Consider the following 27,556-nt stretch of genomic DNA (forward strand, 5'->3'; position numbering starts at 1 on the left):
AAGACGTTTGATATATCAGGATGCCCAAACGACGCGCGCAGGACTCAGACGATGAGATTGATGGACCTTCTACGGCAGGGACTCCCGTCTCAAAGCGACCTCGTCCAGATACTGAGGCCCCGAAACCATCTCAGGCTCGACGCAAGGACAAGGGCAAGGCCAAGCAAACAGAAGAGATAGACGACGACAGTGATGAGAGTGATGAGGAGGAAAGAGAGGATCAAGATATCAAGAATGAAGAAGAACAACAATTCGAACAGGGCTACGAGGATATCATCCGTGCCCACATCGAAGCGAAGCGCAAAGTGCAGGGAGTAAGCTTCCAGTAGAACCTGACAGCCTCACCCATCTTACGATATCTTGCAGGGTGTCGCAGAACATGGAATCATTGAATCCATAGAAATGCACCAGTTCATGTGCCACAAATATCTCACTTTTGACTTTGGTCCTCAGATCAACTTTATCATTGGTACGCATATACTTGTACATTTACCGTAACATCTCTCTTACGAGTCCCCTTCCCAGGTCATAACGGAAGTAAGTACTTGGTACAAGCAATTATTGTTCAACCCCTAAACATAGATAGGTGGCAAGAGTGCGGTCCTCTCAGCGATTACTGTAGCACTTGGTGGGAAGACTACCTCTACTGGTCGAGGGAGTGGCCTCAAGTCATTCATCCGCGAGGGCCAGTCGTGAGTTGCATATATCATCCAATGATCTAGCTCACCCATTTTGTAGACAATCAGAAGTAACGATCACGATCAAGAATCAAGGCGAAGAGGCATATAAGCCTCAAGAATATGGTAAATCAATCGTTATTACGCGAAGGTTCTCCAAAGAAGGCTCGTCGACTTGGAAGATCAAGTCTAAGGACGGCCGTACAATCTCGACTAAGAAAGAGGACCTCGCTGCGATTTGCGATCATATGAATATTCAAGTCGACAATCCCATGAACGTCCTTACTCAAGACGCGGCTCGTCAATTCCTTTCTGCTTCCCACCCTAACGATAAGTACAAGGTTAGTCAGCGTCATGCCGGCTTGCCATTCCTGACCAAAAGCTTGTAGTTCTTCCTCAAAGGGACGCAGCTATCCCAGCTTTCCGAAGAATACGAACTTTGTTTCGATAATATCAAGGCGACGAGCAGGGTTCTCAATCAGAAGAAGGAAGCCCTCCCCGATTTACGCGCAGAATTCCGCGAAGCGACACGCCGATTCGAAGAAGCCGCGAAAGCAAGGGAGCTGAAGAAGAAACAGGACGAGCTGAAGAAAGAACTTGCTTGGGCGCACGTGAAAACCAAAGAATTGGAGATGGAGAAGCAAATGAAGGATACGGCCAAGCTAGCCAAAGGTGTTCCAAAGCTTCAAGACCTTGTTGATGGCGCCGAGGTCGGTTCATTGCAGTAACCCTGTTGCAATCGATTTCTCACCCAGATCACAGGCGAAATTCCAATCAGCCACTGAGGAGGTGGCGCAATATGAAAGCGAATTCAAGGATCTGGGTGATATAGGCCACCTCAACGACCGAAAGAAAGAGTTACAAGATCAAATCCGAGCTAATAAGAACAAGTTGACTGACTTCAGGGTACATTACTTCTGGTCATCTGTCTATTCCCGACTCATAACCTCTATAACCAGAACGACGAGAAGCAGATCGACTCCTCTATTAAGGGCATCAACCGCCAAATTGATGAATACACCCAGCAGATAGCCATCGAGACTCGAAAGCTGGAAGTAGATACACAGGCAAAGCGCGAAGAAGCCCAGCAGCGTTTGCAGGTCGCCAGAGATGCAGTCACCGTTGCCGAAAGCCGTCTTGCAGAACATCAGGAACAACGTCGCGACGCCCAACAGCGAGCCAATGACTTGAGAGCCCAGGGCATGGACATTGAGACGAAGCTGACAACTACTCAGGGGCATATTACAGAGTTCCAGGAGCTGATTTCGCATTGTCAAAAGCAAGTGAGCGACGGGCTATCTGCCTTTGGTAAGAATATGGATGCCGTCAGAACACAAGTGAAAAAGATGGCATGGCATGGCGACTTACCACTCGGCCCCCTTGGAGTTGGTGTCAAAATTCGCGAGGAGAACAAATGGGCTGCTGATGTGCTTCGTGCCCAACTCGGTAATCTACTAGTTGCGTGGGCAGTCACCGACGCCAGGGATATGCCAGCTTTGAAGAAACTGCTTCGCGATAGTAACAAGTAAGTGTTAATATACCCAATCTCTGGTGACTTGACCTTATCTATCCCGCGAATTCTAATCCAAGTGGTAACGTCAACGTTATCATTTTTGAGAAGGATCTCTTCGACTACTCTCAGGGCGAACCTGCGGAGGGTATGTTGACTGTGCTCCGCGCGCTTGAGGTACGTCTTCAGTACGCGAGTATTCTGTCCACCGTTGACCAGATTCGGTAGATTCCCGACCCTTACGCCCTGCGCATCCTAATCAATCAAGCCATGATTGAGCGTATATTCCTAGCTCGTGACTATAAGGATGCGGACGAAATGTGCAAATCCTCTCGCCAGGGAGGGGTGGCGTGGACCGCGAATGGCCTACGAGTGAACGTCTTCGGGTTCGTGTTCGGATGTCTAGAAGCGGCTTTCCTTGAACTTGCCCTTTTACAGTGGTGGAGGTGGTCAAACCACGCAATTGCAAACGCTTAGGGGCGGTGACCCAATGAATCTCCTACTTAGCGCGCGAGATGTCGCTGTTGATACCCAGTGAGTACGCCTCCCTATGGTTTCCCTATGCGAATTAACATGACTAGACATTACCGACAAGAGCTTAGCAAACATGAAGAGGAATTCAAGCGTCTGACGGCGGAAAAGAATCAACTCAAGACACGATTCGGCGCGGCGCGGCGCGAGGTCGACCAGATCATGGTATGTCCACATCCAGATGCGCAAGCCCACGAGTTTATTCCCTCCAGGCCGCGGAACGTAAGGCCGATACAGAGGCACGCGAGGCAAAAGTGATCGTAGATAATCTTTTGCAAGCGCAGAATGACGATCTCCCCGCCAACGTTGCTTCTTTGGAGGCAGCTAAACGCGTACGCTCCGATCCTCTCCGTTCTATATCAGACCACTCAACATCCTATCATACAGGAAGCTGAAGCTGAGAAGGAGACCATATTGGCTCAGTACACCGCATTGACCAAGCAAAAGAGCAAGGTCGACGACGCTCAGAAACCCCTCATGATTGAGTTCAATAGAATCAGGGACGAAATATCGGATTTCGATCGAAAGGGGGATGCGATTCGCGTGAGTCCAAGTTCTTTGGTTTCAGTCTTGCTGTACAACTCACTTTCTTCAAGAACAAAATCGAGAATGCGGTGACTTTGCGTATGAAGGCTCAGAGTGACAAGAACCATTACCAGGCTAAGCTTCAAGCCGAGCAGCGGAAGGTCGACGAAGCTGAAGCCCAGGTCAAGGTTCTTACTGAAGAGTTCATCGTACGTCTGCTTGAACGACCCTCATGCTGCCTCACCTATCTATGCAATATCAGAATTGGACCGCACGAGCGGAAGAATACTGCGAACGCGTAGAGAATCCCCGAAAGCCAGACGATATTCAGAAATCCATCAAGGCCGTGGACCAGGCCTTGGCAGATCGTGAAAGGAGGTGAGTTTTCACCTTGGTTTCAGCGTGTTGTTCCAGCGGCATGGTTGAGATTAAATGTCTCAACAGACAGGGCTCTTCAGTGGAGGAACTGACGATCCAAGTTAACAAGGCGAAAGCCAAGTTGGACCTTGTCGAAAGGGATCTGAAATCGATGGCTGTATTGAACAAGGCATGCTTCCGCTTCTCTCCCGCTGTATTTCCTAATAACGTCGCGCGTTAGACCCTCCGACACTCTTTATTCATTCGTCTGTCTAAATGGCAGGAATTTCGTCGACATATCGCCTTGCGCTGCAAACTCGTCTTCCAATATAACCTCTCTCATCGTGGTTACTTTGGCAAGGTGCTATTTGATCATGCCAACGGCACCCTCCAGCTCAAGGTTTATTCCATCTGAGTCGTCCACGGGAACACCTTTTTTATCAGGACTTTACAGGTACAAACAGATGACATGGCCGGTACGCAGGGGGCGCAGGACAAGGACCCGCGTTCTCTCAGCGGTGGCGAAAAGTCGTTCTCCACCATCTGTTTGCTGTTGTCTCTTTGGGAATCAATCGGTTGCCCCTTACGCTGCCTCGGTACGCCGTCCAACGCTCTGAGTCCGAACCGAATTTGCTGAGCTGTACTAATCAGATGAGTTCGATGTATTCATGGACGCTGTGAACCGTCGTATCAGTATGAAGATGATGGTACGACTCTCCTTCTGTAGACTCCACAGTTCCAAATAACGTGTTTCCTCATCCTAGATTGAGACGGCCAACTCATCTGACAAGAAGCAATACATTCTCATTACTCCTCAAGACATGACGAACGTTCAACTCGGTCCCACTGTCGTGGTCAATAGGATGCCCGATCCTGAACGCGGCCAAGGTCAGTTCAACTCCGTGTGTTCGAAGTATCATTGCTAAATGTAGCTGTTCTCGTAAACTTTCAGTTTCTCAAGCTTAGCAAAGCTGTCGATATCTCAAAGCACAATATTTCAGATTATAATCGACCTACGAAGCCACCTATTGTAGTATATTAGTTTCAATGAAATTTGCAGATCATCTAGCTCTAACCTCCACCCACCCCGCAATGAACTCACTAGAACATGGCCGAGAGGGTTCGACGGAATATATCCTGTCAACACAAGACTCTCCACCGCTGATAATCTGATCCCCAAAAGCGGGGATACGCACTCACCGTCGCACACACTCCGCACCGTGCGCTGAACGCCGTCATCATCTTCCTTTATTCTGCCCTGGATTCAACGTTATCTGTTATCGTTCCAAATTTACACCTACTCCATCTGCAGATTTGCATGGGATGCAAGTACGAAGTAGTGGTCGCCATCAAGCTACTCGGTTCGTACTCCACATGTCGATAATGAAAACGTACAACGTATCAACTCTACGCCTCAGGAGATATCGTTTTCCCGATGGCTATGTGGGCAGGCTCACACACTCTCTGTCCGCCACCATGATAGAGGGATCAAATCTGGGAGTTGTCGAGTTATTTCGACAACCGACTTGCAACCGACAGCCGACATGCGACTGACCGCCATCACCGGGCCAATCCCCAGCGTCCCCATTGTTTCTGCATTGCTTTCGTACAACTTCCGTATCGTCACAATAAATTATGTATCACCGTATAAACAACTATCGCGTCTTATTGGTATAGAAGGATAGACAAATGAGCGTGGTACTCGACATTCTCCTGGTCAACCATCCTCGACGGGCGCAGTGCGTAAATTTAGAAATGTTCCTGAAGAAATGGAGATATCAGTGGCTGAGCGAAGGAGATGAAAGAAAAATGGATCCCCACCTTCGCAAACTTGAAGTCAACAGTCGGTCCAGAGTTCTTGACAGTCGCCTCCTTTATGGCCTTCGCAAGAATGCTCGGTCCACAGAAGTAGGTCTAGACAAAACACGCGTCAGTAACATATCGTCAGGAACTACCCCCCCAGACAGCTTACCCCAACTTTAGTCTTCAGCTGAGACTTGCTTCCCGCGATGTACTGTCCACTTTCGATGGCCTGTCTCATTTGTCCGTAGATAGACATCCAGTCCGGACGACCGAACATAGTGCGGCTGCGCAGGAGAGTAAGGGGATCGTACTCAGCGCCCGCGTCGTTAACAGCAATGTTCCAGAGCATATCTTCCCCGATCTTCTGTGTCAAGTAGATGTTAATCCGGAGGAAGTTAGCTGTAACATAAAGATATCAGCTCAGTTGGCAACGAAAGGTACACGGGTGACACTCACGATCGGCCTGGGCAGCCTCGACCTCCTGCAGCAGACTTTGGAACCAACCAAACGAGGGGGCATCTCGGCAGACCCAGAAGAACTCGACTCGGCGGAGGGTGCCTAGGTTGCCGCGTTTCTGGCGATACCAGATATGCTTGAGGATCGAGGCGAACGGAGTGACACCTAAAAGTCACACAATCAGCACGGCTTGATTTGACGTTTCCATGCGAACAGTACTCACCGATACCGGCACCAATGAGGACAGCAACTTCACAGTCAAAGACGTCTTCTGCCGGGGCACCGTAGGGGCCGTCAAGGCGGACGGCGGGGAGGGCACGGGAGCCGGCGCCAGATTCTATCTCGACGAAGTCACCACGAGTAGCACCATAGGTCTGTTCTTTCTCAGAGCCCTTCATCGCTGCCTGAGTCATGGAAGCGACGACTTGTGGGCCTACACCGAGACGTTCACCAAGGGCCCTCGTCCAGTCACCGACTTGGCGAATGTGAATGGAAACATAAGGATCTTCCGGAGCCGATGTGATGGTAAACTACCCTGAATGAGCATAGGCGAATAGGTTATGGCGACGCTCCAGCTTACCGGATGCCATTGCCAGCCCGAGATCTCCGGGACCATGATGAAGAGCCATTGGCCTGCAGTATACTTGAAGCTAGGCTTGACGATGCGGAGTTCCATGGCGCCTAAGGTGAAAAGTCTGAGCTGCTCATAGAAAGGGGTATACGACTGCAAACGTACCACTGGGGTGTACAAGCACCTTGGAAAGTCTAGTCGCTCGGCGGGCACGGTACTCCCTCCACATACGCTCTCCAAAGTACAAAATACCAGGCCAAATGGTGTATCGCCAACTTTCATACCCTAGACAGTTCTTGGTCGTGTAGAAGGGGAAAACGTTGCTGTAGCTCGGGTCAACAGAATCTCTGACGAAGCATCCGGTAGCGTGCGTGTAAAGGCCGATCATGAAGAAGAATGCGAGGTGATGGGTGTACCAGAAGGCCTCGAAGCATTGGTTGCGTATCTTGTGGTGAGCGGTGGTGTACATCAAGAGCATGATGAGGAGCATGAAATGACCGGTGACTCCACCAGCCTGTTTGTAGTGAATGTCCAGGGCAGATTCTTTGCGGACCTCTGCAAATCAAAGAAACGTCATGTTCTGCCACTACTTTCCCTTCTTTGGCTACTCACGAGTGCGCTCAACGTTGATGAAGTTGACGTAGTGAGCTGTTGTGTGAACCATGGCCCAGAATGCCATCGAATAAGCCACTTGACGATGGAACCAGATATTCTCATCGGCTGGGAAGAGCCAAGTAAGCTTCGGTCGGACGACACGGATGATATTGCGCAACATCGGGATGAGAATCAAGCCCCCATCGAAAGCGAGGGCGAGACCAGCACCACGAGACGTCCACACCGAGAATCCGAGACCGTTGAGAGCGTTGAGTCGAACATTGGAGTACTAAAAGCAGATAAGAAACCCCTCTTCGGGAAACGGCGCTGTTTGCTCACTTGACTGTACCACCCGTAGCCAAAGAAGAAGAAGTGAAGACCGTAGAAAATTACATTGAAAGCGAGCCTCCGAGGAACGAGGAATTCCGCGTGGAACCAGCTCTTGAAGCCCATGGTGCTGGAGAGCGTTGTCTATGATAGTTGGCTGATAATAAGGTGAACCTGACCCAGCAGGGAGCAAATAATATGGTAGCAAAAGAAGGGAAGGGGGGAGGAGGAGGAGGAGATGGTGGTGGGAGGCAAGTAAATGAGACAAGGCAAGAAATGATGAGTGCCACTCGCTCGGGCTGTGACCATGACAATCACAACGCCAAATCAACCGACTCTCACTGATCTCATCAGTCACCAGCCCAGAACCTTGGGTATACTGTATAGCTCTCGCACTACGGGCAAGGTACAGAATCGAAACAAATCTCTACTGCAAGGCTATCAATCTTCGTAGCGGTATGCAACCATGGCCTCGATCCGGTGAACATCAGTGCTAAAACTCCTCATCTTCACTTGCTGGCTCTTGCTCGCTTCGATTGCAAGCGGGTCCGTGTCCACCCATTCGCCAGCTGGAATATCGGCTGACTCGGAGGTGTAGGCGAGAATATTGAACACCGTCGGTTCGTGGATCACAGGGAGGTAAGTGACCATGGATATAATCTGCTTCAGGATTGCCCGTATTTCGGATTGAATTTCTGCTTCCGGCTTCGGGGGCTGCCTGAGAAAGGAGACCACATCAATCAGAACGCATGGATCCCGGCGGAGTTGGCAGACTTACGGTTCTGTTGAATTGGCTGGCGGCTCGACAAGTTTGATGTCAAACACCCATCGTTCAAGGGGTGTTCGGGTGTCTTTGGATATGATGGCGAGCACCAGTTGCGTAACGGAGCCTGTAAGCAGCCATTCTACCGCCCCATGGAGCACGGTCAGTCCCCAAAGATCAGCGATGGTTGATGAACTGACTTTGCACTTGCGATAGAATACTATGGGCGGCATTGGTATGATGGAAATGCCGCATATTCTGAAACACACCGTTCGAGATAATTCTCCAAGGCAAGGTCCTGGGTGACCAGGACCGTCTGTCCGTACTTTTTCACCATATGGAAATCATCTGAAGGGTAGACTTCGCGCTGGAACAAGATTCTAAGACGGTGGCGTGAATACGACCTCCAGAGATCCGTGAACAAAGGCCGTAACTCACGTATTGACTGCGTATTTGAAGAACTCTGTCACGAGAGCTGTTGAGCCTTTGAGAGTGATAGCTTGTCGATTCGCTTGCTTCGAGGCCATGAGGGTAACTGCAGTCGATGGTCGTGTTCTGCTCTGGGCGCTTCTTATCAAGGCGCGTCGTGCACATTGATCACGTGCTCGATACCAGCTCTCTCTTTACCGTATGTCGGCTCAAGCTGGTACGCCTGCCGCGACTTCGCAGTCTCCCGCTGCATCGCCAGCAGATGCGCCTCCTCAAGATGCCGTGTCCCAAAATGCATCACAAGTTGACCGTGTTATCCTAGAATACCTGCGGACTCGAGGACATACTACCGCCGAAAGGGCTCTCCTAGAATCCCTCGATGGATCCTCTCCAGACAGTACTTCCAAAGAACCAGACAACATATCTGCGGAGGACCTCATCAAAAAGCTTGCCGTATACGTCCAGAAACCATCGCGACCTGGCGAAAATGTGCTCAAAGACTCGAGCAGTGTCTTGACAGGCCTCAGTGCTATGGGGAATCCCTCGAACATACACAGTCTGATTGCAAGCATCGGCGCGGTTGGCGCGGAAGAGGTCCTGTCGCTTGACCCCACAGACAAGCAGGAGGGCTTCAGGGAATTGGAGTCTTGGGTTGACGGCTCACTAGACATGTATCGCGTATGTGGGATTCGAATTGCGTACTGGAACTGCATCCTTATATCAATTGAACAGCCCGAGTTCCGGCCTATATTGTTTCCTATCTTTTGCCACTTCTATCTAGATCTCATTCAGCATGGCTTCAAGGAAGCTGGTATGTCGGCTTCTGATTGCCTCTCCAGCTGTGGTAACATTAATTATGACAGCAATCAAGTTTCGTGAAACATTTGCGCCATCTATTTCCCTTGCACATCATGCCACACTCCATCACTTATCCACGCTACAACTCCCAGCACATGCCCAGAACGACGAGCTGGCACAGCGCTTTCGCAATGAGAAGTATGTCGTCAAGATGAGCCGGTCGGGCTTCAACCTTCTCGTTGGTTGGCTGACCGAGGGGATGGGCGGTGAGGCTCTCGGAACGGGCGCGGGCTTCTCTGGTGAGGGCGGGAAACGCGGTCGTGCAGCGGTCATGCGAGTAGTGAATAATCATCTACGGTTCGACGGTGAGAAAGCGACGACATACTCGCAAATACCCAAATTCTCATGATTATAAGCTAGTCACGGCTACCAGCTCTGCCTCAGTGTCCGCCAACACATGGGAAGAGAATACCGGCTTGTTATCTTCGCTGATACCACAGGCTGCTGGAGCGACGACAAGCGTCTCAGATCCTTCTGCCTTTAATGCTTCCAAAGGCGACCTCAAGCTAGGGCCTGCACCAATAGCACCTGAACTCCGTGCTGAGGCCGAGCGGGTGCTGCACGAACAGGCTATGGTGGATCGCGATCCTAACGCTACATACGATCTCAACTATGCCCGTCCGCCTCTATTCCCTGGAATGACAGCACCGACAGAAAATGACCTTCTTCCCCATCCCCCCAACTTCAAAACGGCCGACATTGAACGTGAAGTCGAGAAGGTCCATGACGCAAAGAGGCGAATACGCCTCGAACCATCCGCCTTGCACAACCTCGACCCAGGTTCCGCGCAAGCCGCAGCTGCCCGCTCGCGAGCCCTACCCAGTATATGTGCGTACACCCTTCATGATGTTGCGGAAGGGTAGGTCAACATACTCGCGTAGGAAATGATGATGATGATGCTCATTGACCGTGTCCAGGTCGCCGTGTTGTACATTCTCGGCCGATACGTCATTATTCGCAGCTGGGTTTGCAGAGAGTTATATCAGAATATGGAATCTCAAGGGCGAGAAACTAAAAGGTCTACGGAGCGATTTTCAGAGTAGTGCTATAAAAGACAGTCAGTGCAGCCTCTTATATCTTGCATTCAATCGTAACCGCGTTCTTTAGTGACTTCCCTCCGCAAGATACGTGAAAAGAAAGCGAGTACAACCCGTAAGCTCATCGGCCACAGCGGCGCAGTGTACGCCTTGTCCTTCGACCCCATCAACGGTTCCGCTGGACCCCCGAAACACCTCCTCTCCGCCTCTGCAGACACCACAGTTCGACTATGGTCAATGGATACGTTGACCAATGTGGTTGCTTATCGAGGTCACCAGAATCCCGTTTGGGACGTGAAGTGGAATCCGATGGGCGTATATTTTGCCACTGCTAGTAGGGATCGGACAGCAAGGCTTTGGAGCACGGACCGCACGACTTGTCTACGAGTATACGCGGGCCATCTGAGCGATGTAGATGTACGTATTTCCCTTTCTTTCTGTGATGTGAAGTCTCATTCTCAATCAGTGTTTGCAATTTCATCCGAACTCCCTGTACCTAGCGACGGGCTCCAGCGACTGGACGGCAAGGCTGTGGGACGTCCAACGTGGAGCTTGCATGAGAGTCTTCATCGGACATCAGGGTGCTATTACATCCCTCGCTATGAGCCCAGATGGTCGCTTCCTAGCTAGTGCAGGTAATCCAACGGAAACAATCCCCCTTCAGCTGCTGAATTTCAAAACTTTTTCTAGGTGAAGACCTCGCCATCAACTTGTGGGACCTTGGCTCTGGGAAGCGCATCAAGAAGATGACTGGACATACATCGTCGATATACTCGTTGGCCTTTAGCGCCGAGTCGTCCCTCCTGGTATCTGGGGGGGCAGACTGGACCGTCAGATGTTGGGATGTTACTTCCAAGCCTGGTGGACCTAAAGGCAACGAGATCAACGGATCAACAACATTCTCCGCAACGTCCAATGGCTATTCGTACCCAGAAGAGGGCCAGGAGACGTATGTCGTTCAATTTGATATTCAGTATAGAAGGATGCTCATCCGTGTGCTCTAGCTCCGACCTGATTGCAACGTTTCCAACCAAACGAACGCCAATTACCAATGTTCAGTTCACACCTAGGAATCTTTGTTTAGTCGGTGGCGTGTATACCCCACCTGATGTACGATGAATCAACCGCGGGCGATTGTTGTGATCCTGCTTTGACTCCCCAACCGTTGTATCTGACTAATCTGAATCGCATTGTACGTCGTTGTACCATTCCACTACATGAATAACCACATCATTTTACCACATCATTTCTACGCTTTATTCGCCCCAGTGTGTCACACCTATCGTCCTCCCTTTAAGGACTCTTCAGCTTGTTCCATGGATCATACCCGGGGCCTTCCTTCACCCAATCTGCCTCACTGCCTTGGGAGCTGGGGGTACTGAATTGCCCATAGTGGGTGTTAGTGGGAGTCAGGGGACCTCCAGGTTCAGTATCGTGCTCATCTACGGCTAGGGAACGTCGTTATTGGACATGAAACTGGCGCAGGGGCGAACGATATACCTGTCTCTTCATCGTCGGAGAAGTGAGTAGTATCAGACGAAGTAGTTTCTTGAGAGGAGGAGAAGGAGCTGCTCGTCGTAGAATAAGACTCTTGGGACGACGATAGCTGCCAAGTAGTGGTATCAGAAGATTGAGAACTGAATAGAGAGTCGATAGATTCTTGAGTCAATGGCTGATAGTCGGCATCCTCTGCATCTCTCTAAAGGAACATTGAGTCGACGCAAAGAGAGTGGGTTGACGATGGACGTACTCTTTCTTCGTACTTTTCTACCCTTTTGTCGTCGGCGCGGATACCTTCAAGGCGAGCGTACTCCTCGTCGCAGGACTGTGAGGATGGTGGGGACGTTAAATCAGACATTCGGTCTTTGGCAAGTTGAGAGATGGGGGACATAACCTGAGCTTTATATCCTTTGAATGCACCCTGTGGCTCAAAGAACGGTCTTTGAGCTTTGTTAGTGAAAGGCTTTGGACAGGCTCCTTTGAAGTCGAATGGGGTGGCAGGACCGTTAGCCCGAGCCCCTGACCCTCGGCGATCGACCATCACGTGGGCCAATTAAGGTCCTGGACAGTGCATCCTCAAATACGCTCGACTTGAACTTCTTCATCCTCTTGACTTGCTCGTTCCACGAGAAATTGTAGCCGACGAGGGAATTTAGCTCATCTCTTCTGCACGCGGTACGCTAAATGTCCCGCGCTACCCAATGCCGTGCATTTCTGATTCCTTGCCCTGTTGCCCGCACTTGCCAGATGGACGAAGGTATGGATGTGGATGGTGGATTGGACCTGGCGACCGTGCCGCAAGAAATTCCGATCCGGACGACAATCTCGAGCAGTATCGCGGAGAACTTGGGTGAGCTCCAGAGCGTATACCTCGGATATGTCAACTGAGGTTGCAGTAGCCCCCATGCCACCGACATCATCCCCACGCGACAACTTTCGGGACATCCAGGTTAAGGTGCATATCAGACGGCCAGAGAGGGACTCTTGGGTGTATCTTGGACGGGGGGTCGTGACCCAAGAGGTCAGTGGGCATTCGTCCCGTGTCGGTGAGTCAATCAGTGTTCATTCGAACAGCGGATGGTGTGCCGATTCATTTTGACGTCCAGTGGTTCGTGGATCGACCGGAAAAGTGATAGCCATATTCAGCGAGGTAAGTGCTCCCAAACGTAGACGATCGGTCAAACTCAGTTTCGTTATTGAAGGGCTCCGACCTTCAAGCTGAGAAACGAGGCAACTTCGTGGTTGTCGGATGTGTGGAAGGCTCACGGGTGGTCTCCTGGTCTCTAAATGTGAGTACATACTGTCGCCTTCTAATTCTACACTTGCTATAATATGTGAATTTGCTTGCTAGGCCTTGAATAACGCAGAGACACTGCGCCTGCTCGCCAGCATCGAGCTAGCTTGCTATAAATGCAAACAGGCAATCGCTGATCCAAGGCTGCACAACAAAGCGCGGCGAAGGATAGAAAGAGTCATCAAGGACGACAGACGGCGGAGACACCGCCGCCGTAAGGAGCAGGAGGCTATGATAGATGCATTTGCGAAGCAGACACTCAGCACCGAATTGCCGATAGACGATGTACCACCACCACCGCCCGAGTAATGTTAGGTATTATTCCCTTCTTATGCTGCTTTCCAGGTAGTTCCATTGCTCCATCCTTCTTTTGTATAATAACGAGTACGCTGGAGCAACAGCGGCCTCGATTGTATGAATGTACTTCGTTTTGTCTATTAGAATCATCATTCTCCTTGCTGAAGCGTACAAAAGTCTAGCCAGATATCGCCATAATACTGCTCTCTCTCGCGCCAAGGCTATTTCATTGGTTGTGTATCATCTGGGCCCTCTGCTCCATGGCGATGGTCAACCAATGAGGTAGATTCTGAGACGACTAATCGCATACCTTGCTGAAGCTAGTACCCCTCGATGAAGATTCCACGGACGTATATCCGCTGTTGCCCCGTCGGTCAAAATATTGAGGAGGGAGCTCCACTACCTCCCCTGGCTCCATATCATCCATCTCCTCCATGTCTGAATGTATGATGACGCGTGAATGCTGGGTACTTGTCCTGCTAGGACCACCGCTTCTAATCGTTGATCCAAGGACAGTGGAGCCGCTGTCCACTCTGGGCTGAGACACCTTGGAGAGGGTACGGTTGGGGGTGCTTGATGGCGTGATTGAACGGACTGTTTCCCGTGTCGTCAGCATGAAGGGCTGAGGTTGAGGTGTATGCACCGACGACTGCTCATGCGCAGAGTTTATCCCCGGTCGTACGGAAGAGGCTGCGCTGGACATCCCTCCCGTAAGGTCGATGACATGATTCGAAGCACGAGGATCGTTCTGAGCCGACCGTCTTCGTTCATATCGAATGAACAGGATCGCGACAATGGGCAGAGAGGCCAACCCAAGTACCACGCAGATGACTATAGCTGCAATCACGCCAGCAGATAGTTTCCTGGGCCCACTGGTGGAAGGTATAGGTGTAACAGAGGTACCCAGACAGGACGTATCATTTGAGATCCGTACAAGCCTGATGTCTGCGGTACCACCATTACGACCCAGTGAGTCAATCATGGTAAAGATGATGGGTGTCCCGGCAGCAACGTTGGCGGTCCAGTTGTACGATGACCCCTCCGGAGGATGAAGGACAAACGACTGCCCTCCTGGAACAGCTCCCTGCTGGTGGTCAATCGGCTGCAAATTGTCTTACGGAAGGCGAACTCACTATGATTGTGATAGGTTGGGTAGCATTGGTGTATAGGGTAAATGGGTAAGGCCTAGCGAATAAGCCTGAGTGATGGATCCATGAGCGAGTAGCGAAGGACTCACTTGCACTGCTCTAGCTCAGAATCAAGCGAAAAGAAGAAATCGACGTCTGTGCAATTTGTTAATAAGCCTAGCCTTATGATGCTCACAGACAAAGGGACATACTCGGCTCCGTCGTGTTACATCCAACATTCGGAGGCGGGGGAGCAACAACCTTGAGTTCAGATGTTCCCCCTGAGACGAGGCCTGTTGCATCAGACATAGTAAGGACAAAGCGTCTATCCCTCCGAAGCGAAAGTCGCGTCCGAAAGGTCCCTCGCCCATTCGAGAAAGCGGAGTCAGGAACACTGATATTCCGCATCGTGCCCCCAGGCTGGAACGCTCAAAATGAGATCATCAACGCAAACGAGCTGGAGAATGGGAAACATACTGGAATGATCAGGAGCTGGAATGGCGCTTGTCCTCCTAGAATAAATTTGCGTAAGATAAGCGTAAATGTTTGCAGGAGTGGAGTAGTATGATACGCCACACCCACCTGTCCAATCGACAATGAGATCACTACATTCCGAGGGCACGGTCGCAGTGGTGAAGTTGAATGCCTGGACCGCCAAACAGAACTTCACAATGATAAAGATGAGAAAGGCGAAGGGCAACATGATATGTTGGGTGGGGTTAGTTGCGCAGAAGACATTGAGACCGACCTACAAGTATGGCTTCTATTGGACATGCCTTCAACACATTGAGTACACACGAACAAGCTGAGGTACAGCTGTATACGCAGCTCTGTGCACCATTAACAGCAGTCACATGGCTTCATTTCCAGGACACGCACCTTTCATTTCAACCTGTCTGATACAGCAATTAGTGTGGATGCACGCAGAAAGGAATGGACACACTAGGGTGGAGGCAAGGCGATTCGATGACACTTCAGAAATGGTGGAACAGCGAGTAAAAGATGGTTTTCGACGATATACAAACGCACAAGGAAGTATAGTAGCGATATATAGAGTGGGCATAGGCCAACGATAATGATAAATATGCAATCCTCCTCCTGGATAGCCAGTCGCATCCTGTGCGGCCCAAAGTCCCCGAACCTGAAAGAAGAACGAAGCCAGTTGAACGAGGCCAGAAATTATAGCCTAAGATATGGGTTATGATGGTGGATACGTTCGAGGAGCTGATGGCGGGTTTGTAGGGGGTGGAGAGGATGGCAGAGCCGCTTGCAGGGGATCTGTGATAGGCATGCGGCGCTCAGTATACTGAGGCGGCAGTTCCACGATGCCATCATCATTCGGAGGTGGAAGGTCATCTTCTATGTCAGTATGTAGGATAAATCGAGATGGCGGCTTGTAATTTGATTCGCCGGCCATTGCTGCTTTTCGTTGTGCAGCCGTAAGAGTAGTGGAAGCCATGGACTGGCGGCTGGACTGCTCGGCAGATGTGCCCTCTGTGAGAGATAGTGAAGGGAGACCTGGTCGATGACCATAAACAGCAGCGCCTGCCGCTACTCCCGCTGCCACACCAGCTCCTGGAACGAGTCCTGCGACTGGTTGTCTGTAGATGTCGGGAGTAGCTGGTTGAGAATAATCGGTGTAAGGCGGTTGGTAAGGGGTCTGAGTGTAGGGATTTGGAGGTGGAGGGACGTATCCCGCTTGTGACTGGTGCCCGAACGAATGTGGTATATCGGCCTGTGAGCCATATAGATGAGGTTGTGATTGCTGCGGTTGAGAAAGCGTATAAGGAGTAGGGGCGTATTGCGCGTCAGATGGGAGGAAGGGAGACGACCCAGGAGTGTGATTATCTCTATATGGATGGTAACTCGTATTCGAGTCTGTGAGGTCTATTTGTGACTGTAGTCTCTGAGATTGGCGGCGACTAGGACCGCCAGATGCGAACCGGCTTCTTCTCAGGAGGAAGAGACCCAGGGTAACTGCGACAGCGAGAAAGATGAGGGCGCCTATCACTGTCCCGGCGATAGCTGCGATTGAAAATCCGCCTTCAGCAGGAGCAGATGCAGCAGAAGTTGTTGCAGTCGGTGCGGCAGAAGTTTTAGTGGCCGATGCAGGTTTCCTCGTGGCGGGGGTGGAGGTAGCGGAAGTGGAGGTGGCTGTCGCGGATGTGGTCGTTGATGCGGGGGAATTCGCATTCAGACAAGTTGCATCGTCAGTTATTCCGACCGTTTTAACGTCCGAAGCCCCGCCTTGTCTGCCAGCTGCATCAATCATCATGAACACCATGGATGTCCCACTACGAACGCTTGCCGTCCAGTCGAAGGATGTGGGGCCTGCTTGCGGTCTGAGAATGACCGCCGTGCCTCCAGGCACAATCCCCTGTAGTATATGAGAATAGGCTGCACATTAAGACTCCAGGACGTACAATCGCAGTTACTGGTTGAATAGCTCTGTCGTAACCACTGAATGTGTACGGCCTATAAAGATTATAGGACTGGAAAGAAAGAGGGAGGTGATCTGACATACCTGCATTGCTGGAGAGCAAGGTTGAGCTCAAAGCTGAAAGCAACGCCTGGAATTTGTCAGATTCGCATCAAATAGAGTAGACGTGAGTCGCACCTGGATCCACGGTATTGCAGGTGGCTCCCCCTGCCGCAGCGCCGACGGTTCTCAAAGGTGAGTAGCCTCCAGTGCCGAATCCCGTGGCGTCAGACATCGTTAGCAGATATTGCCCGGCTGCCACGAACGGTAGCTGCGTCTTGAATGTTCCTGCCCCATTGCTAAAAGCTGCAGCTGGTATCGAGACGTTCCGTGCCGTTCCAAATATCTTTAATTGCATGTCAACTTAGATGTAAGGTCGGCAGGCGATAGTGACGTGACATACAGGAATGAGCATCAGCGTAAATGGCGCGGTTCCACCTGCACCAAACGTAAGGGGGAGCTCGCTGGCAACCAATCGTCTACGCACCTGTCCATTGTACACTAAGATCGCCACATTGAGTGCTCGGGCTGTCGGTGAAACTGAAGGCGCTCGCGAGCGTGAAAAAAGCAGAACCCAAGAGCCAGACACGGCGAGCGCGCATGAATGGCGAAAAAGAAGGTGAAAGGAGGGGAATGAACAGATTTACAGTTCGTGTCGAAATCGAAAGAGTGCAGGGCAAAAAGGAGTGAAATTGAGAACGCTGTGCAGGAAACGCATGTTTCCATTGGCTCTCCCAGGTCTGTCAAGGTATCAGAATTATGTAAGCACTGCCACAACGACGATCGTCCACATGGGTTATCCTGCCTCGAGGTTCCAGTTCCAGCGGATTTCAGAATTTGTGCATAGGCTGTCCAGCTAATATATACATAGATACTTCGGTGCTGAGGCTACATTTCTCGTACACTTGACACGCGTTGTGATCAAGCACCCCAGATTTCCGCCGCAACCTTCACCAGCAACGCCAGTTTGCGCTTCTCATCCTAGTAAAAAAGAGTCAGCTGTGGGTCGCAATGGAGAGGTTCCACGACTTACAGCTTCTGTCAGGGGGTTCCCCTCCCAAACGGAGGCAAAGCCACATTGAGTACTAATGCAAAGCCTATCGCGTCGCGCATTCAGTTTCAGAATCAGGCCTGAGAGTGAAAGAGAAGTCTTACTGATTCAATGCTACGCTCTTTGAGCGGTGGGGATTCTCCCGTGCCATGGCTTCCGCTGCTTCATGGACCCGTGATCTTATTACCTCGCTGGCTTCGAGCTGTAGCAACGACGTGGTCGCATCAGGGATAATTAGACAGGGATCTTGGCACCCACCTTGCCAGACTTCGTCGTCACCAGGCCTAGCACTGCAACCTTATTCAGAGGGAAGTGCTTCAGCGGAGAAAAATCACCCGAGCGTTCCGTGTCGTACTCCAGCTAGGCCCCAGCGGGAGATAAGCTACGCGAACCCACAAGGAAGAAGTCATACGTACGTAGAATACGTCCACGTCGAGGTCGTTGAAAGCCTTGCGGGCAATCCGGCCGTAGCCCCCTTCCGTGAAATGGACGCCGCCCTGTAAGTCACCGGTGAGCGTGACATAGCACGTTGAAAGCTAAGATAATTCACTTTGAAGTTTCCGCGGCACATATGAAGCCCGATGGTTAAATCGGAGGGTCGGTCCTGGACGCAAAGATTGATGGCGCGAATGTACGTGTCCAACAAGGCATCTGGGTTGACTCCGGCCTTTCGCATCTCCGATATCATTGTATCATTGCAGAAATAGCAGAACGTCGGGTCATCAATTTGGATGCGACCTGTGGCAGGAATTGACATGCTTCTGTATGGGGCAAGCTAAGGGAAGGTGACTCACGACAGCCAAGTTCGTAGAGTTCTCGGATTTCTTCACGATAAGCCTTGCCAATGTCTTCGAAATACTCGTCTATTGGACCGATAAATCGAGCTAGTAGGGAGTAAGGGTCTTGGGCTCACCATCGTTCTTGTAAACATCTAGGTCGTAGGTTAAATCGGATCCATGACGCTGGTGGAACCACGAAGGGGAACACATGGTTATTTTAATTAACTTTACATCCTAAAAGTTCTTCTCAGAGACCAGCGAAGATCAGGAGTCTGAGATGCAGAAGGACTCACCTCCCGACGCACTAAGCGTTTAAGGGATTTGAACTGCTCTGCGTAGAACGCCTTTCTTCTCCTAATCTTCCCCTGTGCGTGGCGTCCAGATTTAGTGTCAGTAATCAAGGGCCAGAAGACGTGACAAACTGAGCAATACACCGATTCTGACACTTTGAGCCCAGCTGCATACATCAGTTTTATGTGCGGTATGTATTTCTATGTAGAAAGCGATGAGGTTCGAGTCGTGCTAGGTGACACGGTACTGACCTTGAAATGGGTGATGGGACCTAAGACGTGGGGCTGTTAGACAGCGGAGGGATGCACGAGTATTGTCGATCACTCACGCATGACGATCTTCATCCCTTCGAGGTTCTCAAAGACACCTTCGAAGAAGACCTCCCTGGGACGATAAGTCGCTATAATTAGGAGAACACAGGCACAATATTCACCTTCTCACTTCGCCGTCAGTGAGCGACCGCATGCCCACTTCACGCTGAAGGTTCAGGACATGCGCAACAGCGTTATCTTCGGCGGCGGCCAGCTCCTGACGTGTACACAACCCCTTGCAATACAAGCGACGCTGCTGCAAGAGAGGTAGGGGCCTCAATAGTGAGCCGACATGCTCGGCGCGGACAAGCGTTTTAGCGTAGGGAAAGTTCTGGGATGGCATAGCGGATTAGAAGAGGGGGCGGATAGGAACAGATGTAGATCATGGCAAAGGGGTTTTTATATGATGTCGCTCCCAGAAGATGGCATAAGCTCAGTACCATAGACGTAATAAACCTATCACGAAAATTGAGTCAATTTCTCCTTCTTGTCAGCATAAAGTTTTCCTGAGAGTTAGGAATCAAGATGCTTGAAGGTAGATCGATTGATGCATAAATATGGTGCGGTGTGGAATCGGTGCATGTCAGCATTCCGTTCGTGTAGGCGTTTGAACGGTCCCGTTGGGCGTAACATTCTCAGATGGCAAGCAAGGGAATCCCTTTTTGGTTCTGAAGTCTGAACAGCATGTAGTAAGGCAGGGTCCTTCAAAGTTAGAGAAGGTACATACATTACACGTACATATCTCCCTGCATAGCGCACATTGACATTGAGAGTAACGCCCGTCAGTAGCCTAACGTTAGTTGATGGACACAGCAACTGCGCGGAAAAAGGACAATCGCAGTACTAGGAACTTGGAAGTAAACGGCATGTTTTTCGTAAGCGCCCAGGATGTTGTTTGATGGCAATGAAGTCCCGAATCTCGTAAAAGTCAATTCTGAGCGACAAGTCGGTTGCAATATTTTCCGTCTTGCGAGTGGGTGAGCCTTGTGGATGCAACATTCTTGATCAAGCTTCGTTCCTTGGCCCCGTCGTGGTCGAAGCTGGCCGGCTTTGGAGGACCGGTAGTCACCGTAAAGCCCACATGCTCTCCCACGATTTCGGTAATAGCCGGCTTGGTACTATGCAGCTGCAAGCCACCCATCCCGATTTGGCGGATAGTGCCAAAAGGTTTAGACACCACCCGCAACGACCTCAAGACATCAAGGTATGGAATTTATGCCCATGCGCTGCCCGAGACGTTGCTGACCTTCCTTCTCCAAAGACTAAGCCATGGGTTTTGCGCACAACAACGGTGAGTATAGCCTTGCAGGGAATATTATCAATGTTCTAATAATCATCGCGTGTAGTCCTTCACGCCAACCATTTCCGCAAGGACTGGCAGCGCCGAGTTCGCACTTGGTTCGATCAGCCTGGCCGCAAGCTCCGCCGTCGCAATGCCCGCAAGGCTAAGGCCACCACGCTCGGTGTCCGCCCACTCACTCTCCTGCGACCCGCCGTCCGTGGCCAAACCGTCCGCTACAACAGAAAACTCCGCGAGGGCCGTGGCTTCACTCTCGCTGAGCTCAAGGAGGCGGGTGTTGGAAAGAAGGAGGCTCGTGGCGTTGGCATCGTGGTTGACCACCGAAGGAGAAATCTCAGTCAGGAGGGCAAGACGGTGAATGTAGAGCGATTGAAGGCCTACAAGGCCCGTTTGATCGTGTTCCCAAGAAAGGCCGGCAAGCCCAAGAAGGGCGACTCATCGGTACGTTTGGTATCTATCTTCAACCTTACCTGCGATTTTGAATTGCTGGTGTAGCCCGACGACCTCACCGCGGAGACCACCCGTGCCCCCCTCCCTCTGCCAACAGCATACCCTGCCGAATCACCCCGAAAGATCACCGATGAGGAACGTGAGTTTGATGCTTACAAGACCCTCCGCCACGCCCGCGCCAACAAGAGATACGAGGGCGCACGAAAACTCCGCGCCGCAAAGGTTCGTTTTGAATTCGATGCTCACCCAAGATCTTCTCTCATATCTTTTCGATCTGCAGAAGGAGGAAGAGGAGGCTGCCAAGAAGAAGTAAATCTATCTCCTGGGTTTTGCCTCTTTGTGCTTCCACCACATTCATACACACATGCTTTCCTGGCGCTCCTCAAAAGATTGGTGTTTTTTGTAATCTCGACGTCCCATGCCATGCCCTATGCAGCCAATATGAGAGCTTCATTATGCATGATCTTGACTGCTCATGGTGTAATATTCTAAGTAATTTGGTTCTAGATAAGTAGTGGGGTATGTAAGATCATCCAGTCTTTTTATCGCTAACTTGCTCCCATTGGCTCTCCCACCGTTCGATAACTTCCTTGACCTCAGCTCCCGCCACTCTTCCTACAATCCCAACCTGCTCCGCAACACCACGTAATACCCCCACAACTTCTGAGTTCCCCTCTGCGAAGCCGAATTCAGCGTACACGAGTCCCTGTTCTTGAGCGAATTCTTTGACCAACATAGACGCTTTGCGTAAATTGTGTCGAGGCAGACGCGGGAATAGATGATGCGTTACTTGCAGATGGAGCCCTCCATGGACGAAGGCTAGGGAGGGTGGGCATATGACGTCTGTTGTTGTCCGTAACTGCCGATGCGGGAACGATTCGACAGGACCAAGGTCAGCCGTGGACATAGAGAAATGAGAGAGGACAATCTGAACGCCGTTGCCATTAGACAGGGTTGACAGTTATGGTAACAAGAAGGATATACCTGAACGTGTACTGGACTCGCAGCTATATGACTGACGAGTAGATACATAAATGCCTTCTTCCATGATCCACACCCGTACAAGACAGAGCCGAACCAGCACCAAAAGAAGGCAATGCCCGCGACCTCAAGCCACCAAGTCCACCTTCCGCCTCTGGCTCGTTTCTTATCAAACGCGCTTTGGACGAGGAAGACGTAAGAATTGCGGTAAAGGTTAAAGCGTGCCAGAGCCAAGACGACGTAGAAGATGCGATGTTGCAATGATATTAGGAACTGCGAGAACGCGTCGAAGGGCATGATGCGCTTGTAATACGAAGACCATAGATTGAAAAAGAAGGAAGGGGAAATGGCAAAGAAAGGAATATGCTGGATGTCGGGGTCATGAGATGGATGATTCGTGACAACTGAGAGAAGGTTAGTAGTGACAGATACGCGCTCGCGTCGTACTTACGGTGATGAACATTGTGGTTCTGGAGGTGACGAGTCAGCTCGAGAACCGGAGGACGCGACTAATTGGGACTTACGTGAACCCACCAGCCGACACTGAGCCCTCCAATCCAATCAGCAATTAGAATCGCGATGAGACGATCAAAGGTCCAATCATGTGTCACTCCCATGTGTCCTAGATCGTGAACGGTGAAGACCAGTTGGTGCCAGGTGAACCCAAGGAGAGCAGCGCTGGTCATGAGCCAGTTCCTGTAATACGCATAGGCTGACAGGCCAGCGAGCATGGTGTAGCGCAGAACTTCGGGGCCGTAGCCAGTGAGATAAGGTGTCTTGTAAAGTCCGGCGTCTACAATGCGCTTATGCAACAGCTTGTACGCTGCGGAATGATCTGCCTGGGCTTTCAGCGACAGTGAGGTCGGCGACGGAGTCAAGTTGGACAACGTTGGACCCTTTTCCACACCCAAGTCGTCTCTCTTCACGAGGAGAATGTCCGTGGTACCCTCCAGAGGCGCGAAAGTGCTGGACTCGTTATACCATTCCTTCGTTCCGTTACTGGCAGGCTTCCTGACCCAGCCTGTCATTATTGGGGGAACAAGGGCTTCCCAAGAGCCATGCTCGTCGGTCTCGACGGCGCCGACGGAGTATCTCTTGATGAGCTTGAGGGCGTGTTCTGAATGGTAGGCCTGAATCTCATCAGACGCGTCTCTGCCGACGAAATGCAGCAACGCCAAAGAGCCTCCCGGATGAGCATCGACCCAGGACTGGGGAATCTTGAGGAGCTGGCCGTCGTAGACGATGAGCGTCTCCCCGTCGAGGATGCGCTGGGCGATGGAGCTCCTTGGGATTGGGCTCATTTTGGGAGAGGCCATGGGTGACCGCAAGGGTTCGTCAGTTGACTTTTGTTGTGAGGCGCGCTTATATAAAAGTCCTTCTCAGCATCAACCGCCTTGGCGGGCGAAATCTCCAGCCACCACACTCTCTTCCGCACCACCACCACCGTCTCCAGCCCTCCCGACCATCGTCGTCGACGGCGTCCGTGCATCCAGCGAACCGTGCGCTCTTCAGGTGAATTCTCGGGTTCTCTTGGCGTGGGAGTCGTGTCCATGGGGCTGACCAACTGTCAGCGACCCTCTCCAACGTAGATCATGGCCTCAGTCAATCATAAATCGCACTCCAGGCGGAGGTCTGCCTCTGACCCGTTCACTGATCAAGCCTCTCCTCGACGCACTGCCCCGACCCCGCCGCCAAAATCATCCCACAAATCCTCCAAGATGCCTGCACAGGCTGCTGTCAAGTCTGCACCTGCCAACCGTGAGACCCATCGCGAGGTCCCAGAGCGAGACGCCGTGGTGAAGGTGGATGGTTCAAGCGGAAGAAACAGGATGGGAAGAAGTCACACTGCACTGTTCGTCTTTTTTGCCGACTTATCACTTCTCAATTCAAATATGACTTCACAGAACACCAACACGAGACTCCCCGCATCGAGCAATTCAAAGTAGCCGCCGTTCCCAATCGCAGGATTCTGCGCCAGCACCTGCCGGTGCCATGGAGAAGGCAAAGTCAAGCGGAAAACGCTCCGCCAAGAAGGGCGGCTCTCAGCACGCCGATGTTATCGATAGACTTGATTACACAGGCGTGGGATGTACGTATACGTTCCTTCTTGCACGAGGCTCGATTGTTCATTTCCCCGGTAGTGTTCCATCATGACGGCCCATTTGACGCCTGCGCACCATCGCGCAATCGCCAACGCAACAAAGCCCCTATGCTCGCATGGTCCGGTCGACCTGAGGAGGCTGCGCCTGAATTAGCAGCAAACAATAATTCTCCCTATCCAGCACCCGAGGCATACAAGGCATTCACTACAACGAATTACTACCAGGAACCCCCGAAGAAAAAGGTCGACGCTATCGCTGAAGCTTGGGGCATCCATGAACCAGAGCCATTTGAAGAGTTCTACGCAGGTGGAGGTCGCAACGAAACACCTGCCAGTTCAATTCACAATGGCCGCGAAGCGCATTCGTCTCGGTCTAAGCGTATCAAGGACACTCCTCGAGATGGTGCAGACGACGCTGCACACAGCCGCAGTCGTGCCAACCGACGGTCTGCGATGCCACCTCCACAACCTATCTTTGTCCCGGACCCAGCCACAGAGACAGAGGCTCCTTTAGATAGCCCGCCTACTTCAGCCCCCAAGCGATCCAAATCGCTCATGCAACGTATTCGTAAGATGCGTGATGCGCCGAACGTTCCCGTTTCAGGCAATGACTACCGTGACGAGGGCAGTGTGCCCTCGTCGCCAACGTCGCCCGTAATGGCCGAATCGTACCCTGGTGGAACTCGGCCGACACATCGCTCGCAGAATTCGTTCCTTGGCCGATTTGGGGGTAAGGCTACTACTCAACAGCAGCCTAACGCAACAGCAGAGCCATTCGTGCTAGTCAATAACACTAACGACAATCGTCAGAACAAGGACCTGCCACAAACCCCTTACGGGGCGCCTCTCGCTGAACCCGTTGCGGGGTACTTCGACGGACCCGGCAGTGGTGTTGGGGGCTCTCCTCATAGTCCCATGTCTGCAGGCATGGCGAGAAAGCCTAGTTTGATGAAGAAGATGCGAGGCGTCATGCGACCATCCAAGCGCGAGTAGAGAAGGACCAAGCGGTCATCCTTGCCCTTCCATTGTATATTCTTTTCCTGCTTCAGTATGTGTCATCCCTCTTTACCCACCTCTTCCCTTCCGATTTACGTCCTTCCTTCCCTTCCCTTGGAGCATTACACTTGTCGCGGTCGCCTCCTTCTGACAGATATGTATTCCTTTTGTTATTTTATCTGACCGTGCCTCACACTTCATGTCCTTTCCGATGGTCCCGTGGCGGGAGTATACCTAATGTATATTGCACTGTGCCGTCCTTTCAGTTTTGTAACAATACTACTGTATACCTTCTTGAAAATGGGAGACATCCGTTCATCCTCTAGGATCAAGTCCGAGCACTGATAGCATGTTCCTTCAAGCAGTCCTTCACCTCTCCAATTCCCACTTCACCGCGATGGAAGATGCCAGCGGCGAGTGCTGCTTCTGCCCCCGTAGCTTGGAAGACGTCGACGAAGTGCCTGGCCTTCCCAGCTCCGCTGCTAGCGATGACAGGAATCCGAACATTAGACTTTACAAGCCGGATCAAGTCTAAATCAAAACCGCGTCCAGTGCCGTCGCGATCTATGCTGTTGATGAGTAGTTCGCCTGCTCCTAGCTCCTCAGAGGCCTTGGCAAACTGAACGACGGAGAGGTTTCGACTTTCGCGCCCGCCTGAAACCGTACATTGATACCACCACGCCTTGTTCCGCTCGTCGTCTGGTCCATCCGGGGCTCCGAATACCAACTCATCCTTGAAAGGGCCGTCATAAAATGATGGGTCCACATAAACCCTTCTGGGGTCAATAGACACGAGGACCGCTTGTCGACCATAGGCATGCGCAATAGTCTCTATGGCACTCGTTCCACTGCCCTTCCTGTTGTTTTTTATGTACTCCTCGCTTGCGTAAACTGCCTCGGAGCCAATGCTGACTTTGTCCGCGCCAGCACGAAAGTATTCACCCGCGACTTCCAACGCGCTTCTCTTCCTTCCGTCCGGGTCGATGGTATCTTTGATGCCCCCTCCGATCGTGAGGGGGACGAAGACGCGCTCAGCGGCGGCTCGCACCACCGCGAGCATAGGCTGATCCTGGAGAGGCGAGTGACGGAAGGAGGTAATATTGAGGAGGCATATTTCATCTGCGCCTTGGTCGTAATATTGTGACGCCAACGATACCGGCTTTCCCAAGTTTCGGACCGCACCAGCAGCCTGGGTAGCCAAAGCAGACGAGGAATCAACGACTTTCTCTCGTACATCGTACTGGTCACCCTTGGTGACGACAAGATCCCCTTGATCATTGGCCCGAACGTCCATACACGCAATGACGCGTTTCGTTAAATTGTCTCTAGGCCTCGGTAGTCGCGCAAGTGGAGCAGATGCTGGTAATCGAGATCGCACGGCCTCTGGTTGCCTCAGCCAAGAGTCGATGAGCTGGAGTCCCGCTTCCCCGGATTTCTCTGGATGAAATTGTGTGCCGAATACGTTGTCTTTGAGCACGCTCGCGATAAACAATTCTTGGCCATACTGCGTTGTCGTATGCGCCCATTCTGCTGAGATCGGGTTGCGTTTTGGATCATACTTTGCGCAGAAAGAGTGCACGAAGTAGTAAAAAGATGATTCCTGTATCCCTTCGTCAGGACTTGTGTCACGATCCAAGAAGTCCGCAGAGTTCCAGCCAATATGGGGGACTGATTTGTCCAAGTCGTCGAACCTTTCGATCGCAGCAGGTATGATGGCAAGTCCTTGCGATTCAGGGGACTCTGCAGATGATTCGAACAGTACTTGCAAGCCAATGCATATTCCAAAATACGGTCGACCGGACTTGATATACTCTCGAAGGGGCTCCAGAAGTCCTCTATCTTTGAGTCCTTGAATGGCGGATCCAAATGCACCGACGCCAGGGAAGATGAGACTCTGCGATGTTGATTATCACCTGTATACGGTAAGGTGAGCTATGACTGACAGTGGCCTTGTCAAAATCCGATGGCGCCTTTATCCAAGTAAACTCATGCCCCAGTTTGCGCAGCGAATTCGCTAGGCTCTGCACGTTGCCAGCGCCATAATCGAGGAGGTAAAGTGCCATGTTGCTGGTGCAGAGTAAAATTTACTCTGTGGAAGGCCTCGCTCCTATTACCGATGCATCAGGGGCCGAGATGCCGATCAATATAGCTGAAGATGAAG

At 51.5% G+C, this 27,556-nt stretch overlaps 13 protein-coding genes across 13 annotated transcripts; 5 read left to right on the top strand and 8 right to left on the bottom strand.

Moving 5' to 3' along the window:
• Positions 1–20: 20 nt before the first annotated feature.
• SMC6 (Structural maintenance of chromosomes protein 6) lies at positions 21–4,566 on the top strand (the record flags this gene model as incomplete). Its single annotated transcript, XM_036773163.1, has 22 exons — positions 21–314; positions 367–469; positions 526–537; positions 587–692; positions 739–1,018; positions 1,067–1,387; positions 1,440–1,583; positions 1,637–2,202; positions 2,268–2,364; positions 2,416–2,573; positions 2,626–2,721; positions 2,769–2,883; positions 2,931–3,050; positions 3,106–3,261; positions 3,315–3,452; positions 3,506–3,621; positions 3,688–3,814; positions 3,884–4,000; positions 4,055–4,196; positions 4,252–4,307; positions 4,365–4,488; positions 4,553–4,566. The coding sequence occupies 22 exons, from the start codon at positions 21–23 to the stop codon at positions 4,564–4,566; spliced, it is 3,402 nt and encodes a 1,133-aa protein (XP_036634636.1).
• A 783-nt stretch (positions 4,567–5,349) lies between these two features.
• Positions 5,350–7,477, bottom strand: PC9H_003571 (uncharacterized protein; the record flags this gene model as incomplete). Its single annotated transcript, XM_036773164.1, has 9 exons — positions 5,350–5,361; positions 5,422–5,514; positions 5,573–5,802; positions 5,860–6,024; positions 6,083–6,389; positions 6,440–6,540; positions 6,596–6,985; positions 7,043–7,313; positions 7,364–7,477. 9 exons carry the CDS (start codon positions 7,475–7,477, stop codon positions 5,350–5,352), a joined length of 1,683 nt encoding a protein of 560 aa, XP_036634637.1.
• A 315-nt stretch (positions 7,478–7,792) lies between these two features.
• MAD2 (Mitotic spindle checkpoint component mad2) lies at positions 7,793–8,641 on the bottom strand (the record flags this gene model as incomplete). The annotated part of the gene is made up of 5 exons (XM_036773165.1): positions 7,793–8,069; positions 8,130–8,256; positions 8,315–8,334; positions 8,384–8,494; positions 8,553–8,641. The coding sequence occupies 5 exons, from the start codon at positions 8,639–8,641 to the stop codon at positions 7,793–7,795; spliced, it is 624 nt and encodes a 207-aa protein (XP_036634638.1).
• Positions 8,642–8,744: 103 nt separating this feature from the next.
• Positions 8,745–11,557, top strand: TAF5 (Transcription initiation factor TFIID subunit 5; the record flags this gene model as incomplete). Its single annotated transcript, XM_036773166.1, has 9 exons — positions 8,745–9,221; positions 9,276–9,354; positions 9,407–9,706; positions 9,762–10,260; positions 10,319–10,462; positions 10,546–10,855; positions 10,905–11,073; positions 11,129–11,387; positions 11,443–11,557. The coding sequence occupies 9 exons, from the start codon at positions 8,745–8,747 to the stop codon at positions 11,555–11,557; spliced, it is 2,352 nt and encodes a 783-aa protein (XP_036634639.1).
• Positions 11,558–11,731: 174 nt separating this feature from the next.
• On the bottom strand, positions 11,732–12,479 carry PC9H_003574 (uncharacterized protein; the record flags this gene model as incomplete). Its single annotated transcript, XM_036773167.1, has 3 exons — positions 11,732–11,886; positions 11,939–12,137; positions 12,189–12,479. 3 exons carry the CDS (start codon positions 12,477–12,479, stop codon positions 11,732–11,734), a joined length of 645 nt encoding a protein of 214 aa, XP_036634640.1.
• A 206-nt stretch (positions 12,480–12,685) lies between these two features.
• On the top strand, positions 12,686–13,541 carry PC9H_003575 (uncharacterized protein; the record flags this gene model as incomplete). Its single annotated transcript, XM_036773168.1, has 5 exons — positions 12,686–12,788; positions 12,838–12,984; positions 13,045–13,088; positions 13,141–13,227; positions 13,290–13,541. The coding sequence occupies 5 exons, from the start codon at positions 12,686–12,688 to the stop codon at positions 13,539–13,541; spliced, it is 633 nt and encodes a 210-aa protein (XP_036634641.1).
• Positions 13,542–13,755: 214 nt separating this feature from the next.
• PC9H_003576 (uncharacterized protein) lies at positions 13,756–14,965 on the bottom strand (the record flags this gene model as incomplete). Its single annotated transcript, XM_036773169.1, has 5 exons — positions 13,756–13,782; positions 13,840–14,613; positions 14,663–14,714; positions 14,767–14,812; positions 14,869–14,965. The coding sequence occupies 5 exons, from the start codon at positions 14,963–14,965 to the stop codon at positions 13,756–13,758; spliced, it is 996 nt and encodes a 331-aa protein (XP_036634642.1).
• Positions 14,966–15,854: 889 nt separating this feature from the next.
• On the bottom strand, positions 15,855–17,737 carry PC9H_003577 (uncharacterized protein; the record flags this gene model as incomplete). Its single annotated transcript, XM_036773170.1, has 6 exons — positions 15,855–17,033; positions 17,080–17,131; positions 17,181–17,226; positions 17,274–17,481; positions 17,539–17,573; positions 17,623–17,737. 6 exons carry the CDS (start codon positions 17,735–17,737, stop codon positions 15,855–15,857), a joined length of 1,635 nt encoding a protein of 544 aa, XP_036634643.1.
• A 319-nt stretch (positions 17,738–18,056) lies between these two features.
• PC9H_003578 (uncharacterized protein) lies at positions 18,057–19,910 on the bottom strand (the record flags this gene model as incomplete). The annotated part of the gene is made up of 13 exons (XM_036773171.1): positions 18,057–18,116; positions 18,169–18,232; positions 18,291–18,388; positions 18,445–18,546; positions 18,603–18,683; positions 18,737–18,924; positions 18,981–19,049; positions 19,100–19,199; positions 19,259–19,330; positions 19,388–19,456; positions 19,508–19,527; positions 19,585–19,640; positions 19,690–19,910. 13 exons carry the CDS (start codon positions 19,908–19,910, stop codon positions 18,057–18,059), a joined length of 1,200 nt encoding a protein of 399 aa, XP_036634644.1.
• Positions 19,911–20,836: 926 nt separating this feature from the next.
• Positions 20,837–21,630, top strand: RPL13 (60S ribosomal protein L13; the record flags this gene model as incomplete). Its single annotated transcript, XM_036773172.1, has 4 exons — positions 20,837–20,858; positions 20,914–21,308; positions 21,363–21,539; positions 21,598–21,630. The coding sequence occupies 4 exons, from the start codon at positions 20,837–20,839 to the stop codon at positions 21,628–21,630; spliced, it is 627 nt and encodes a 208-aa protein (XP_036634645.1).
• A 216-nt stretch (positions 21,631–21,846) lies between these two features.
• On the bottom strand, positions 21,847–23,614 carry PC9H_003580 (uncharacterized protein; the record flags this gene model as incomplete). The annotated part of the gene is made up of 4 exons (XM_036773173.1): positions 21,847–22,245; positions 22,302–22,702; positions 22,750–22,768; positions 22,823–23,614. The coding sequence occupies 4 exons, from the start codon at positions 23,612–23,614 to the stop codon at positions 21,847–21,849; spliced, it is 1,611 nt and encodes a 536-aa protein (XP_036634646.1).
• A 276-nt stretch (positions 23,615–23,890) lies between these two features.
• On the top strand, positions 23,891–25,392 carry PC9H_003581 (uncharacterized protein; the record flags this gene model as incomplete). The annotated part of the gene is made up of 3 exons (XM_036773174.1): positions 23,891–24,150; positions 24,203–24,387; positions 24,440–25,392. The coding sequence occupies 3 exons, from the start codon at positions 23,891–23,893 to the stop codon at positions 25,390–25,392; spliced, it is 1,398 nt and encodes a 465-aa protein (XP_036634647.1).
• Positions 25,393–25,723: 331 nt separating this feature from the next.
• HIS7 (Histidine biosynthesis bifunctional protein hisB) lies at positions 25,724–27,458 on the bottom strand (the record flags this gene model as incomplete). The annotated part of the gene is made up of 2 exons (XM_036773175.1): positions 25,724–27,289; positions 27,339–27,458. 2 exons carry the CDS (start codon positions 27,456–27,458, stop codon positions 25,724–25,726), a joined length of 1,686 nt encoding a protein of 561 aa, XP_036634648.1.
• Between the last annotated feature and the right edge of the window lie 98 nt (positions 27,459–27,556).

This window comes from Pleurotus ostreatus (genome assembly GCF_014466165.1).
Source record: "Pleurotus ostreatus strain PC9 chromosome Unknown scaffold_2, whole genome shotgun sequence".
NCBI lineage: Eukaryota > Fungi > Basidiomycota > Agaricomycetes > Agaricales > Pleurotaceae > Pleurotus > Pleurotus ostreatus.